Source organism: Nuphar pumila, chromosome 12 (assembly GCF_984573655.1).
Source record: "Nuphar pumila chromosome 12, dmNupPumi1.hap1.1, whole genome shotgun sequence".
NCBI classification, from domain to species: Eukaryota; Viridiplantae; Streptophyta; class Magnoliopsida; order Nymphaeales; family Nymphaeaceae; genus Nuphar; species Nuphar pumila.
This window is the reverse complement of record NC_143260.1, coordinates 27,367,924-27,381,040: the sequence shown is the minus strand read 5'-3', so window position 1 is coordinate 27,381,040 and position 13,117 is coordinate 27,367,924. Positions and strand designations below refer to the sequence as shown.

Sequence of the window (13,117 nt, the reverse complement as noted above, 5' to 3'; positions counted from 1 at the left end):
AGTCGAGGAAGGAGCATCTACATAGGAGTTGTCGACTACCACCTCTCTCTGGTAGTCGAATCGTGGAACTGGCGTCGGCAATTGCCACACCAGTTACACAATTTCCAGCTTTTCCCTCATCCCAAACAGAGGGAAAACCTATGGATTCCATGAATCCACTCCGAGGCCCTCTGATGTTGAGATTCCAAAAAGGGCCAAAGGGAATTTTTGTGCATGTCTTATGAAACCTTATCAATATTTCTTTTAGCATTTGTTTGATGCCTCATTCAAGATTGGGCAGAATAAATGAACATCATAAACATAATGCATGTTCTGTAACAACTGTACTAAGCCCAACGTTTGTTTCAACTGTACAAAAAGTTGTGCTCCTTGTATTCAACATTTGTTTTAGGTTGTGTACGATCAAAATGAACACACAGATAATGGGTCAGATAACTTCATTTTGGATCGATTCACCCAACCATATAAGTTTTTAACATGTTTACTATGGATTTTAGACTTGATATGGATCTCATATTAGATCTAAAAACTAAAAAATGTTTAAAATTTGAGTAATTTGAGAAAAAAATAAGAATTAATATATTTTTTATACATAAATGTTTTAATCAATGTCATATTACATCTAATTGCAAAAGTTTGCCATAAAAATATCAAATGCTAAAATCAAATTAACTATAAAAATCAAATTATCAAACCCTATTAAATCATAAAACCTTAAAATGCAAGAAAATAAATCATAAATAAACAAAAAACCCTAAACTACAAGAAAAATAAACCATAAAATTAAATAAAAAACCCTAATCAAAGAAAAAAAACTAGCCTCAATCAAATACAAGAAAAACCCTAATCAAATTAACTATAAAAAGGCTTAATTAAAATTTTTTGATTCAAAAACCCTAATAATAAAAAATAAAAAACTCTAATTAAATAAAAAAACCCTAATCAAATTAACTATAGAAAATCCTAATTTAAATTTTTTGATTCAAAACCCTAATAATAAAAAATAAAAAACTCTAATTAAATAAGAAAACCCTAATTTAAAAATTTTGATTCAAAACCCTAATCATAGAAAATCAAATAAAAAACTTAATCAAATTAACTACAAAAAACTAACGGAGAACGAAAAAGAATAATAATAAAAAACGAAGAACCAAAAAGAGAGAGAGAGACAAGGAGAGAAACAAAGATGGGGAAGAAAGAAGAAAAAAGAGACTCGCCAGTGGCCTCACCACTGGCACCGGTAACCCTCGGCACTGCCTTATCCCCTCCAGCCACACCCCTCGCTGCCTGGCTGTGAGAGAGAGAGAGAGAGCAAAAATTACACTAAAATAATGTCCATGACTTTTTTAAAATAACGTCCCCCGCGTTCTCGTTCTATCGATAAGGAGAAGCAAAAAAATTACAGTAAAACAAGCACACGACAATCACGTCTGGCGCGTCGCGATTTCCATTCCATCCGAAATATCACGGCCTTGTGTTAGACATCTCCAACCGGCAGAAGAGTCAAGTGAGTTGGTACCAGTGAATCTGGAATCTGGGACTGAAAATGCCCCTTTCCTGGCGAAGCAGGTTATATGTTCCCCCCCCGAACAGGGCAGTTAGCTACATCTCATGATCGGGGGTCCCAAAGAGCACCACGTATGTAAGCATGTGCGTCTCGTATCCCCATGTTTGTCACCATTAATTAGCGTTGGAGTTTGATGCGATTGCAAAGACTTAAGTACCCTCTCCTCCATTGGTGCAAAAAAAAAATGACGGTTCTTGAAAAGGAGTGGTTGTAAAGACTTAAGTGCCCCGAAGATGATTATTTAAGACCCAGTCTCTGCACTGCAGGATTATCCGAGAAAGAAATCTCCCCTGGAGGAGGCCATGAACATCAACCCTCTTACTCTCTCTCTCTCCCTTCTATTTCTGCTTCTGTGCACATCCATTAGAAGATCATACATTGCTCCATCAAGCACCGACTGACCTGCACATTGACTGTTGTGGAGCCTGATTCAAAGTTTTTACCCTTACAGGAGGAGGGTTTGGGGCTCATCCCAGCGTGGGTAGCATCATTCAACTCTCACTCTCTCTCTCTCCCTTCTATTTCTGCTTCTGTGCACATCCATTAGAAGATCACAGTGTGGGTAGCATCATTCAACTTGAAGAGTTGTGAAGTCTGATTTAGAGTTTTTACCCTTACAGAAAGGGGGGTCTGAGAGCTCCTCCCAGTGTGAGTAGAATCATTCAACTTGAAGAGTTATGGAGTCTGATTCAGAGCTTTTACCTTTACAGAAGGGGGGTCTGAGGGCTCCTCCCAGTGTGTTCATGGCCTTTTGCCCTTACAGAAGGGGGAATTTACATTTCGTAGAACACCCGTCACCGGAACGAGATGAACACCCGTCACCGGAACGACGACTCCGCTGAGACCTCCTCGCTACGGAGAGGAAGACGACGTGGTGGAGCTTCTGCTGGCCATCCTCAGCGCGACTGCACCGACTGGGTTGCTGTCGAGGAGGAGGGCGAGAACGGTGACTCTTAGCTTGGGCAATCTTTCTTTTGATGATTGTGGTTGTAATGTATCGTTAAAGTTAAAATGGGGAATGAAATGACAATAGAAATTGCTGAAAATTTACAGAAATAAACTAGACTCAATAACAAAGACATCACTTTTTACGGATTTGGAATATGACCTCCGGTTAGGGAGATATGACTCTGACAAGTTGGTCCTAATTTGCGAAAGACACTACAAATCGCTATAGCGATTTGCGGAAGACACTACAAATCGCTATAGCGATTTGCGATGATGTGCATCTGGCCATCAATGGATGTGCACACTACAAATCGCTATAGCGATTTGCGGAAGACACTACAAATCGCTATAGCGATTTGCGGAAGACACTACAAATCGCTATAGCGATTTACGGAAGACACTACAAATCGCTATAGCGTTTCGCGATTTACGGAAGACACTACAAATACTACAAATTGCTGTAGGAAAGCCCGATAATACTACAAATCATTGTTGAAAGGCCCAAAAAAAATTTGGTCCGGAGGGCGCTGCCCCCCGAGCCCCCCGCCAGGGGCGAGATCCGCGCCGGGGGGGAGCCCCGGACCCCCCTCCTGTAAGGGCAAAAACTATAAATCAGGCACATAAGTAGAGAGAGAAGGGAGAGAGAGTGAGAGGGTTGGTGTTCATGGCCTTCTCCAGGAGGAACCCTTTACCTCCCTTGATTTCTTCTCTACAGAGAGAGAGGGTTTTACAATGTTTTACGAAGAAGGAAGAAGAAGAAGATGACGATGGAGCAATGTAGGATTGTCTGTTGGATGTGCACAGAAGTAGAGAGAGAAGGGAGAGAGAGTGAGAGGGTTGATGTTCATGGCCTTCTCCAGGAAGAACTCTTTGTTTCCCTTGATTTCTTCTCTAGAGAGAGAAAAAGTTTTACAGTGTTTTACGGAGAAAGAAGAAGACATGTTTATCCTTTTTTTGAACAGAAAAAGAAGAAGACTTTGAAGAGTCAACATCATCCTCGACTTTCTGGATGGAGGACATGTTTGTCCTTTTTTTGAACTATTTGTTTTTTCTTTTTTAAATGAAGGGCATTTTTGTCATTTTTTCAAACCATCACTTTATGAGAAGAATAACAATAAAGGGTACTTAAGTCTTTGCAACAACACTAGAGTCCGATGCAAAGTTATGTCAACATACACGAGAATACGAGCCCCATGTGCATGAATACGTGACGCTCATTCGATCCCCCGAACACGGACGTGGGATTCAGTGAATCATCGAGGGCGAACATAGAAATTAGATTACGGTGACGTGTGCGTGTGTGAATTTTTCAATATCACTTTAAACTTCACGCTAGTGACGGTATGTACGTGATATTTAGGAAAGTAAAGGTGAGAGAAAGAGAGTCTCATTGATGAGATTTACAGAGAAACCATTCTAAAAAGAAGGCATATTGGTGAGATTTTCAAGGTCAAACCATTATTAGAAAATATAAAAGAGAGGTTTATTGGTGAAAGTCAAACCATTATAAAAATGTATAAAGGGGAGTGACATTTTGCATCCTCAACTCCATCCACTCAAAGCCTGGACTCAAGGAAACGGATCACCAAAAGAATTCGGGTCACTATCCGGAACCATCTGGACCTAATCCGGTTTATGCCCACTTTGTTCCTGCTTTCATAGCTTTTCGTAACCAATAGGAGACTGACAAGTGGCAACTTTGTTTCAGCCTCAAACCAGGCACCTTTCCCTGGAATTTGTTCTCTCTCTCTCTCTCATGACCAAGTTGGTCAAACCATCGAAGGGTCGAGTTTCTCCTCTTTCGGTTTCTGGAACGCTCTCCTTTCTCTGTTCTGTAGGTGGGTTTATGATTTTTTCTCCTTTTTTCTTGGTGGGGGAGTGGTGCATGCAGAATCTGAGGAGAGAAACAAGGTGTGAGGGTAAATGGAGTGCCTTGTCAATGGTGGGGGAAGTTGCTTCCATGGATGCAAAACCGTGCCATTGCCCTCTTCTCCCGGCTTTCGCGCTTCTATCAGGATGCCCAATGCCTTGCCCAGGCCGCCATTGTTCCCATTGAGCTCCAGAAGGCCAAGAACCTCCCGGTGCCCAGTCATCAAGGCCTCCTCGGCCGCGGAAAAATACACGGCCGATGCGAATAAGGAATGGTTTGCCGACGAGGACGATTACCAGAGAGCCGGCGGCTCCGAGCTTCATTTCGTTCAGTTGCAGGAGAGCAAGACCATGAAGCAACACGCTAAGATTTCAGACAAGGTCTCCTCTTTCTGTTTTTTATCTGTGTGTATGACTATGATTGCTGTCTTCCTCTGCATTTTGTTTCCCTTGCATTGATTCAAGACTTTAAGAGCTACTTTAGACCAGCGATAGCAATCGGTAATGCTTGTGTTTTGCGATATGTAGTCGAACTCGGAAAAATTTGAGACAAACATGACCGATAAAAAGGCAAGTTGGGTGTTCTGGTAGGAATGTTTTTGGACTTTGAAGAGAGAGAGAGGAGAGAGAGAGACCAGGTTACGTGGCCAAGAAGGCCTACATCCACGAGGGCAAGCAGTTGAACTTCCTTCATAATAAAACTCAGAACATGAAACAATATATAGAGGAGTGAGGTCCTCCAACGATGAAAAGTAATTCTATCCATAAGAGATTTAGGAGCCGACTTAATCTTGCCCAACAATCTCTCCCTCAAGGTGGAGTGAAGATGTTCATCAAGCCCAGCTTGTCTAGAGTGCTAGAGAGTCTTGCTTTGATCGCTGGCTTGGTGAAGATATTGGCTAACTGCTCTGAACTCTGAGTATAAGGAGTGCAGATTTCTCTGGCTTGGACCTTTTCCCTGATGAAGTGGCAGTAGATCTCAATGTGTTTTGTTCTCTCATGAAAGACTGAGTTGGCTGCAATGCGGGTGGCAGCTTTGTTGTCATAGTGCATCTTAATTGGAGTGGCTACCTTGAATCCCATTTCGAAGAGAAGAGACTTGACCCATATGAGTTCCCAAGCTGTGGATGCCATGGCTCTGTATTCGGCTTCTGCACTGGATCTTGCAATAATGCTTTACTTCTTACTTTTCCACGATACTAAGTTGCCACCCACAAAAATACAGAATCCGATGGTGGACTTTCTGTCTGATTTGCTTCCTGCAATCAGAGTCTGAGTATCCTACCACGTCATGATGCTCATTTCTTTTTAACTATATGCCTTGGTCGGGAGTCTTCTTGATGTATCATGGAATCTGATCTACGGCTAGCATGTGCTGCTGTTTGGGTGCATGTATGAATTGGCTCACCAGGCTCACGACATAGGTGATATCTGGCCTGGTAAGAGTGAGATAGATGAGTTTTCCTATGAGGCACTGGTAGCTCTCGATGTCCTTGATCTCTTCTCCTTCATCACTGAGTTGATTCTATTCAATGGGGGTGTTACAAGTTTAGCCCCTAGTTTTCCAGTTTCCTTGAGAAGGTCTAGAGAGTATTTTCTTTGCGAAAGGAAGATTCCCTTTTTGTGGTGGGCAACTTCTATTCCGAGGAAGTATCTAAGCCTTCCCAAGTCTTTTATGTCCAAGACGTGATTCAGGTAATCTTTTAGGCAATGAATTCTTGCGACATCATTGTCGGTGATGACTATGTCATCCACGTACACCAGTAAGTAAACTTTTGTGTCCTTGGTGATCTTATAGAACATTGTGTTATCTTTAGAGGCACACTTGTATCCTTTCTTTAGGAGGTTTGTTTGAATCTTTGAGTACCATGCTCGAGGGGATTGCTTTAAATCGTAGATTGCCTTCCTGAGTGTACAAGCTATATTGGGGTTTCCCTCTTGCGGATAACCGGATGGTAGATGCATGCAGACTTCTTCCTTGAGATCTCCTTGTAGAAAAGCGTTTTTTACATCGAGTTGATAGGGATCCCAGTGGTAGTTACACGCTAGTGACAGGACTCAGAGGGTGCTCATTTTTGCTACGGGGGTGAAGGTTTCAGAGTAGTGTATTCCTTGGGTTTGGGTGTACCCCTTGGCAACAAGTCTAGCTTTGTGCCTCTCGATGGATTCATCACTGTCAAACTTTATCTTGAAAGTCCATCTACACCCAACGAGTTTTTTTTCTTTTGGAAGGGTGACAATGTCTTAGGTGTGTTTTTTATAAGGAGCATTTAGTTCCTCGCTTATGGCTTTCTTCAATTCTGTGGTTTCATTTGCTTCTTTGAAGATTTTGGGTTCTTGATGGATAGATAAGCAATTGAGAAAGGCTATATATTGGCTAGGGATCTTGTCGTAGGTGATCCATTCTTCTATGGGGTATTGGCAGGCATTGTAGGAGACAAAGTCATTGAAGCGCTGGGGAGGTCGAGAGGTTCTTTCGGATCTTTTGGCCTGACTTTGAGGGATGTGCAAGGTTTGGGTTTCAGTGTCATTGGGTTCATTTTCCTCTTCTAGGCTGGTAGAGGATGGTGTAAATGTGGGCGAGGACTCTTCTGATGAGCTAATGTTAGGTAGAGGCAGTTGAATACGAGTCTCCCCTTGGCCGCTATTGTTGGTGTTTTGGTGAGACAGGAAGAATGAAGTTTCTGTTCAAAGGTGACCTTGAATGCAATAGGTTAAAAAATGAACCAATAATCACGCACATAAAGTGCGAATACACAACCCCATTAAAGGGTTACCAAATGCACATAAAGTGCAAACCCATAAACCCACAAAGGGGATAAGCCAAAAGGCTAAAATAATACATCTTTATTAAGAGAGTGAGGGTAAGAACCCTTCACACAAAAGAATACATTGTAAGGGGGGTTTACCCCATATTTATACATGAAGGGAGAGCTAGGGAGAGAGAGTCGTTGGGCTCCCAACGACTCTATTTAGAGCCGTTGGGAGCCCAACGTCTCTCTACCTTTTTGACTAAAGTCAAATGTTGACTTTAGTCAAAAGGTTTACAAGGCCAAAACAGTAAAAAATAAGAAAAATAAAAAGGTTTCCTAACTAAAATAAAAGGAGAATTAATTCCTAGTTTGTCTAGGGGATTACAGAAAAGGGAAATGACCAAAATGCCCCTAATAGGTATTTTGGATAAAACAGAAACACACACACACATATATATATATATAATATATATGGTGTACATCAATATTTTAACACCCCCCTCAAACTTTGCGTGGGAAAACAAAAAAGTTTGAAGAATATAAGAGGAAGAATCTCAAGTCTTCAAGAGTCTTCAGTAAAGATGCCATTGAGATTTGCAAAAGTCTTCCTCCAATTGTCTTTAATGGTGATCATCCCAAAACACCTTCCATGATCTTATCAAAGGTACTTCTTCTATCTCATCTTCAAGATCCTGTGGAACAAACAAAAAAAAGATCCAAGTAAAAGATATCTTTGCATTTTAATGAAGTAGAATTTGAAAATATCATTAAGAAAACATCATTTATAAAAGCATAATGATCTTATTTAAAGCACAGGATCCATCAAGACAAGATAATTACTTATGCATACAAAATGTATTTTCAAGAAGTGTAAAACCCACTTTAAAGAAAAAAAAATTCAGACCCGGGCCAGGTCGGGTCGGGTCCGGACCCGACCCGGGCCCGTCATCGTTAGGGTTTCATAACCCGACACAGGAGGCCTTTCTCCTGTGCGCCGCACCTCACCGTGCCTTTGACCCGATAAGGGAAACCCATCGGGGTTTCCCCATTTGTCACCCCTCCCCGAGCTCTTTAAGAGCGTTGCAGGAGGGGAGGATCGATGCCCTGCCCCCCCTTCTCGTTCCCTACAGGCGACAGCCTCGCCGGCAACCCCGATCGACGCCTCCTCCCCCTCGCGCCCTCTTCCCTCGTCTGCCTGCCGACGCCTCCTCCTGCTGGTCCGATCGCCGCCGCCGCTGCGACCGTTGACGACGCCGGCGATCCTCTCCCCAAGTACGCCGTCTCCTCCCTTCACCTCTCTCTCTGTCATCTTGCCGGAAGGCACGACAGGAGGCTGATGGCCCCTGCTGTGCCCTCTCTCTTCACCTCCCTCTTTTTCCCCCTTCTTAGGGGTTCGCAGGGAGGCCGACAGGCGGCGCACGGCCCCTGCCGCGCCCTGCGTATCCGTCAGAGGCCGATAGGGGGCCTACGGGGCCCCTGTTTACTCCTTCTCTCTCTGGGGGTACGTCGGAGAGCCGACAGGGGGCCAATGGCCCCTGCGGACCCCCTTCTCTTCCTTGTGTCAGATCGGGCGACCGACAGGAGGTCGGTCGCCCCCCTGTCTCCCTCCCCTATGCCATGACCTGCGAAGGGGTCAGCAGGAGGCTGGTGGCTCCTGCCGCCCGGATCTCTCTCTCTTCGGCAGGGGTTTGTTCCCCTGCCATCGACCTTTCGCCGGCGAGCAGGGGCTAGCCCCCTGCCACCTCGGTGCTGTCGGCAGGGGCGTGAACCCTGCCGCTTCGGTGCTGACGGCGGGGGCTCCCCCCCCTGCCGATTCGCTGCCATCGACAGGGGCTCGACCCCTGCCGATTCGCTGCCGTCGGCAGGGGCGCGACCCCTGCCGCTTCGCTGCTGTCGGTAGGGGCTTCCCCCCCCCCCTACCGCTTCGCTGTTGTCGGCAGGGGCTCGCCCCCTGACGCCTCAGTGTTGTCGGCAGGGGCTCGTCCCCTGTCGTCTCGCTGTCTTCGACAGTCAGGGTCTCACTCCCTGTCGGCTGTTTTGTCAGGTAGGGGCCGAGGCCCTACCATCTAATGTTTGTCAGACAGGGGCCGAGGCCCCTGCCATACGTTGCTTTGTCCGGCAGGCGCCGAGGCCCCTGCCCTTCATTAAATATCCGGCAGGGGCCGATGGCCCCTGCACCTGTTTTCTTTGGCGGCATGGGTCATTGGACCCTACCCCATTCCGTTTCAGGTCAGCAGGGACCGTTGATCCCTGCCTTGTTTTGCAGAGAAGCCGAGACCCCAGTCCTTTGTTGTCGTTTTTCCTATTCATTTCAATGCATACTAATAACGTACCTTTGCAACTTACGCAATAGGCCCCGTTCGTTCTCCGCGGTCCGACCCTCGTAATTATCCTCACGCGTAGGCGTACGCAGCTACACAACATTCCGAGGTAGGGTAAAGTCGCACAAAGGGCAATAAATGAACCTATTTAAGTTGAAATAATTAAGATGCCCATGCTAGATATGCTTAGATTTATATTGCTTCTGCATTGCATATTTTCTTGTCTGCATATTTATGAGTCGAGGTATGATTTTACTCTTTGAGTATTAATTTGCGTATTTGCTTACGTGGTTGAAGGTGGTTTCATACTTTTTGCAATACTTATGCCCTTAATTGCTTGCATATATACTTGCCTGTACGTTCCTATGGGTCGATGTACAATTTCATTCTTCGATCATTATTTTGCATAGTTGCTTATGAGTTGAGGTGTGGTTTCGTATTTCTTGAAATACATATGCCCTTGTTTGCTTGCATCCATTTTTTGCCTGCACGTTTCCTTTGAGTGAGGTACGACTTCCTGTCTCGTGTATTACTTATGACCTTAGGTGTTTGCCTATCTAAGTGGTCAAGGTATGGTTTTGGTACCTCGTGTGTTACTTATGTGCTTTTCGCTCGATGTGCGACATTGCAAGTCGAGAGTTGCTTGTTGTCATGTTATAATCTGCATATGCTCACACTTATGGTAAATATGTACTTATATAAATATAGTCTTGTGCCTAACCTGATTTCAGTTGTTTTCAAAACACTAGAAGTTGCGCTTGTGCGCTATAGTTCTTTTAAAGAGGATTTCCTTCTGCAAACCCAGTGCTCTTCAAAATGCACAACTTTTGCAAAGTTAAGTTTTAAGTCCTGTCGGATTGCGAAGTCACATTTGGGCCCTCCCAGGTCCACACACTTGGGAGAAATATTTTATAACCCCGATTCGAATAACCCTGATCAGGGGCATGAGCCTATGAATGAGTGGGGTTCTGTTGAAGGACCCATTCTTCATTTATCAATCTAGTGTCGCATGTCGATACTAAGATAAATTTTGGATGCAAGATTGATAGTGTTGTGCCTTGTGTGAATGACTTAATGTGGCATTGTGGCTTTTAAGGATGAATCGTGCCAAATGAGCACTCCTATATTCTTTGGATCGTTATGAAGTTGTGTGTTGGGTGTTCCTTTTGAGAAGCCTACGCACCTCCCTTTTTCAGTGTTCCGTACTTTTAGACATGCACGACATGTTTGTTAGAATGTTAGAATTGTATTTGTATCGGATATGGATCCGATATTGGATCCATATCCGAGCGTATGCTTTCCCCATGCTTGGGCGGTGGCATACTTGTAATTCTGTATATTTTTTCATGTATTTTGTTCAGTAGTGTTAGATCCTATATATATCTTATTAAGAGAGGGTCACGATACTTTTAACGTGCCCTACTTTTCATTTGGCATCCTCCTCTTCTCCCTCTCTCCTCTCTTCTCTTTATTTTGTATTTTCAGATTGAAGGCTTTTCTCCAAAGCTTGAAGGCGCACTATCTTGAAGCCCTATTCAGATTCTTTCATGGTATCAGAGCAACCCACGATCGACGCCTGTTTCTCCAGCCACGAGCGAGTCTTCTCCAGCCACGATCGACGAACTGCTGAGTTACGTCTGCCTTCTTCATCACGCCTGTCAACCAGGCCACGATCTGCTGAGTTTAATCTTCATTCTTCAGCCAAGTGCCTGATCCTTCAGCCGAGTACCTTTGGAAACACAAATATTATATCAGCATAATCATGTCCACCCTCTCTTCGAGTTTTCTCTCCCAACTCATCTCCCAAAAGTTAACCCATTCCAACTATTTGACGTGGAAACGTCAGATAGTCCCTTTCATTAAGAGCCATTGTCTATATGGTCATATTGATGGCTCTACTCCAGCCCCGCCTGAATTGATTTTGGGTGAAACAAAGGATGCTACTAGTTCGGTGACTGCTACAGATAATATCCCTAATCCAGCATATGCCGTATGGATGGCACATGATCAGGCTTTAGTTGCTTATATTACTTCTACCCTCTCTGAAGAAGTGCTTGCAGGTATAGATGATGATATCTCAGCTTTTCAACTATGGAATACGCTTGCAAATACATACTCTCAAGTTTCAGAAGCTAGATATCTTCAATTGAAGCGTCAATTTCAAAGCATAAATAGAGGTTCCAGATCTGTACTCGAGTATCTCTATGAGATTAAAAATGTAAGCGATCAACTTGCTGTTATTGGCCATCCTATTTCAGACAAGGATAAAGTTCAGCAAGCCCTTAGTGGTCTAGGGTCAGAGTTTGATATATTTTGCACTGCTCTGGAGGTTCTCCCTGTCTTACCCTCTTTTGAAGACTTAAAGGCAAAATTGATCCAGCATGAGGCTAGTAGAGTTCACAGGCATGATGCTTCCATTTCTACTTCGCCCAGTATTTTAGTTACTTCTACACATGGTGTGTCAGGACAGCGTGCACATACTTGGGCTCATACATCCGGACAAGGAAAGGGTATTCTTCCTACTCCTCAGGGCAGCACTCTTGTTAACATGCCAAAGCGTATCCCTACATGTTTCTATTGCAACAAGAGAGGACATGTTAAATCTGAATGTTGGCACAATCCTCAGAACAAAGCTAAGGGAGGTCGACGTGATCACAGGCCAACCCCCTCTATCATTTCTAGAGCGTCTTCCTCCTCATTCACGCCCGATGCACAACAACTCTTAATGACAACTATTTCTAATCTGAATCTCAAACAAAATGATGATGGTGTCTGGTATGTGGATTCTGGTGCTGCCGCCCATGTGACTGATGATGCAGGTAAACTCTCTAGTGCATCTCCATATTTAGCAAAAGGTTCTGTAGTTACAGGTGATGGCACTCACCACAAAATTACTCACATTGGTAATGCATATGTTTCTTTGCCGCATACTTCTCTTCCTTTACACAATGTTTTAGTCGTCCCTAATGTCAAGAAAAACATTATTTCAGTATCTAAACTCATTGATGACTCTTCCACATCAGTTGAATTCACTCCTTCCTCTGTTTTTGTCAAGGATCCTCTCACCAAGACGATATTCGCTGAAGGAATTCGTGAAGGCAACATGTACGTCCTCAAAGAAGCTCCTCCAGTGTCCAAGTCCAGTTCATCTGTTTCTTTTCCTATCAGTCCGAATGAAGTCAATTTGACTCAAATTGATATGCCGTCCATTTGGCATAATCGATTAGGCCATTGTAGTCATTCTTTTATTTCTAGCCTTGTTAATAATGGATTGTTGCACAAATCCAGTCTGAGACCTGTTAGTGAGTCAGGCATGTGCTCAAGCTGTCAACTTTGTAAGAGTCATGCCCTTCCTTTTAATTCCATCAATAAAAGAGCTTCTAAATTGTTTGAAACGATTTACTCTGATGTTTGGGGACCAGCTCCTGTCTCATCTCCTTCCGGCAGTAGATACTGTCATTTTTGTTGATTCTTTTTCTCGCTATACATGGATACACTTCATAAAACACAAATCTGAAGTGTTCCGTTTGTTTAGCCAATTTCATGCCCTCATCCAAAATAAATTTTCATCCAACATAGTGTCTTTTCAATGTGATGGTGGTGGTGAATATTTATCATCTGAATTTACTGAATACTTGCTGAATCATGGCATCACTAGA

At 43.7% G+C, this 13,117-nt stretch overlaps 1 protein-coding gene across 1 annotated transcript in view; it reads left to right on the top strand.

Moving 5' to 3' along the window:
• Positions 1-4,288: 4,288 nt before the first annotated feature.
• LOC149820409 (lycopene epsilon cyclase, chloroplastic-like) overlaps positions 4,289-13,117 on the top strand; it is an 86,035-nt gene continuing 77,206 nt past the window's right edge. Inside the window, exon 1 of the mRNA XM_089983617.1 lies at positions 4,289-4,765. Within this exon, the coding sequence (XP_089839743.1) occupies positions 4,439-4,765 (327 nt within the window). The 5' untranslated portion in view covers positions 4,289-4,438. The remainder of the gene's footprint in view (positions 4,766-13,117) is intronic.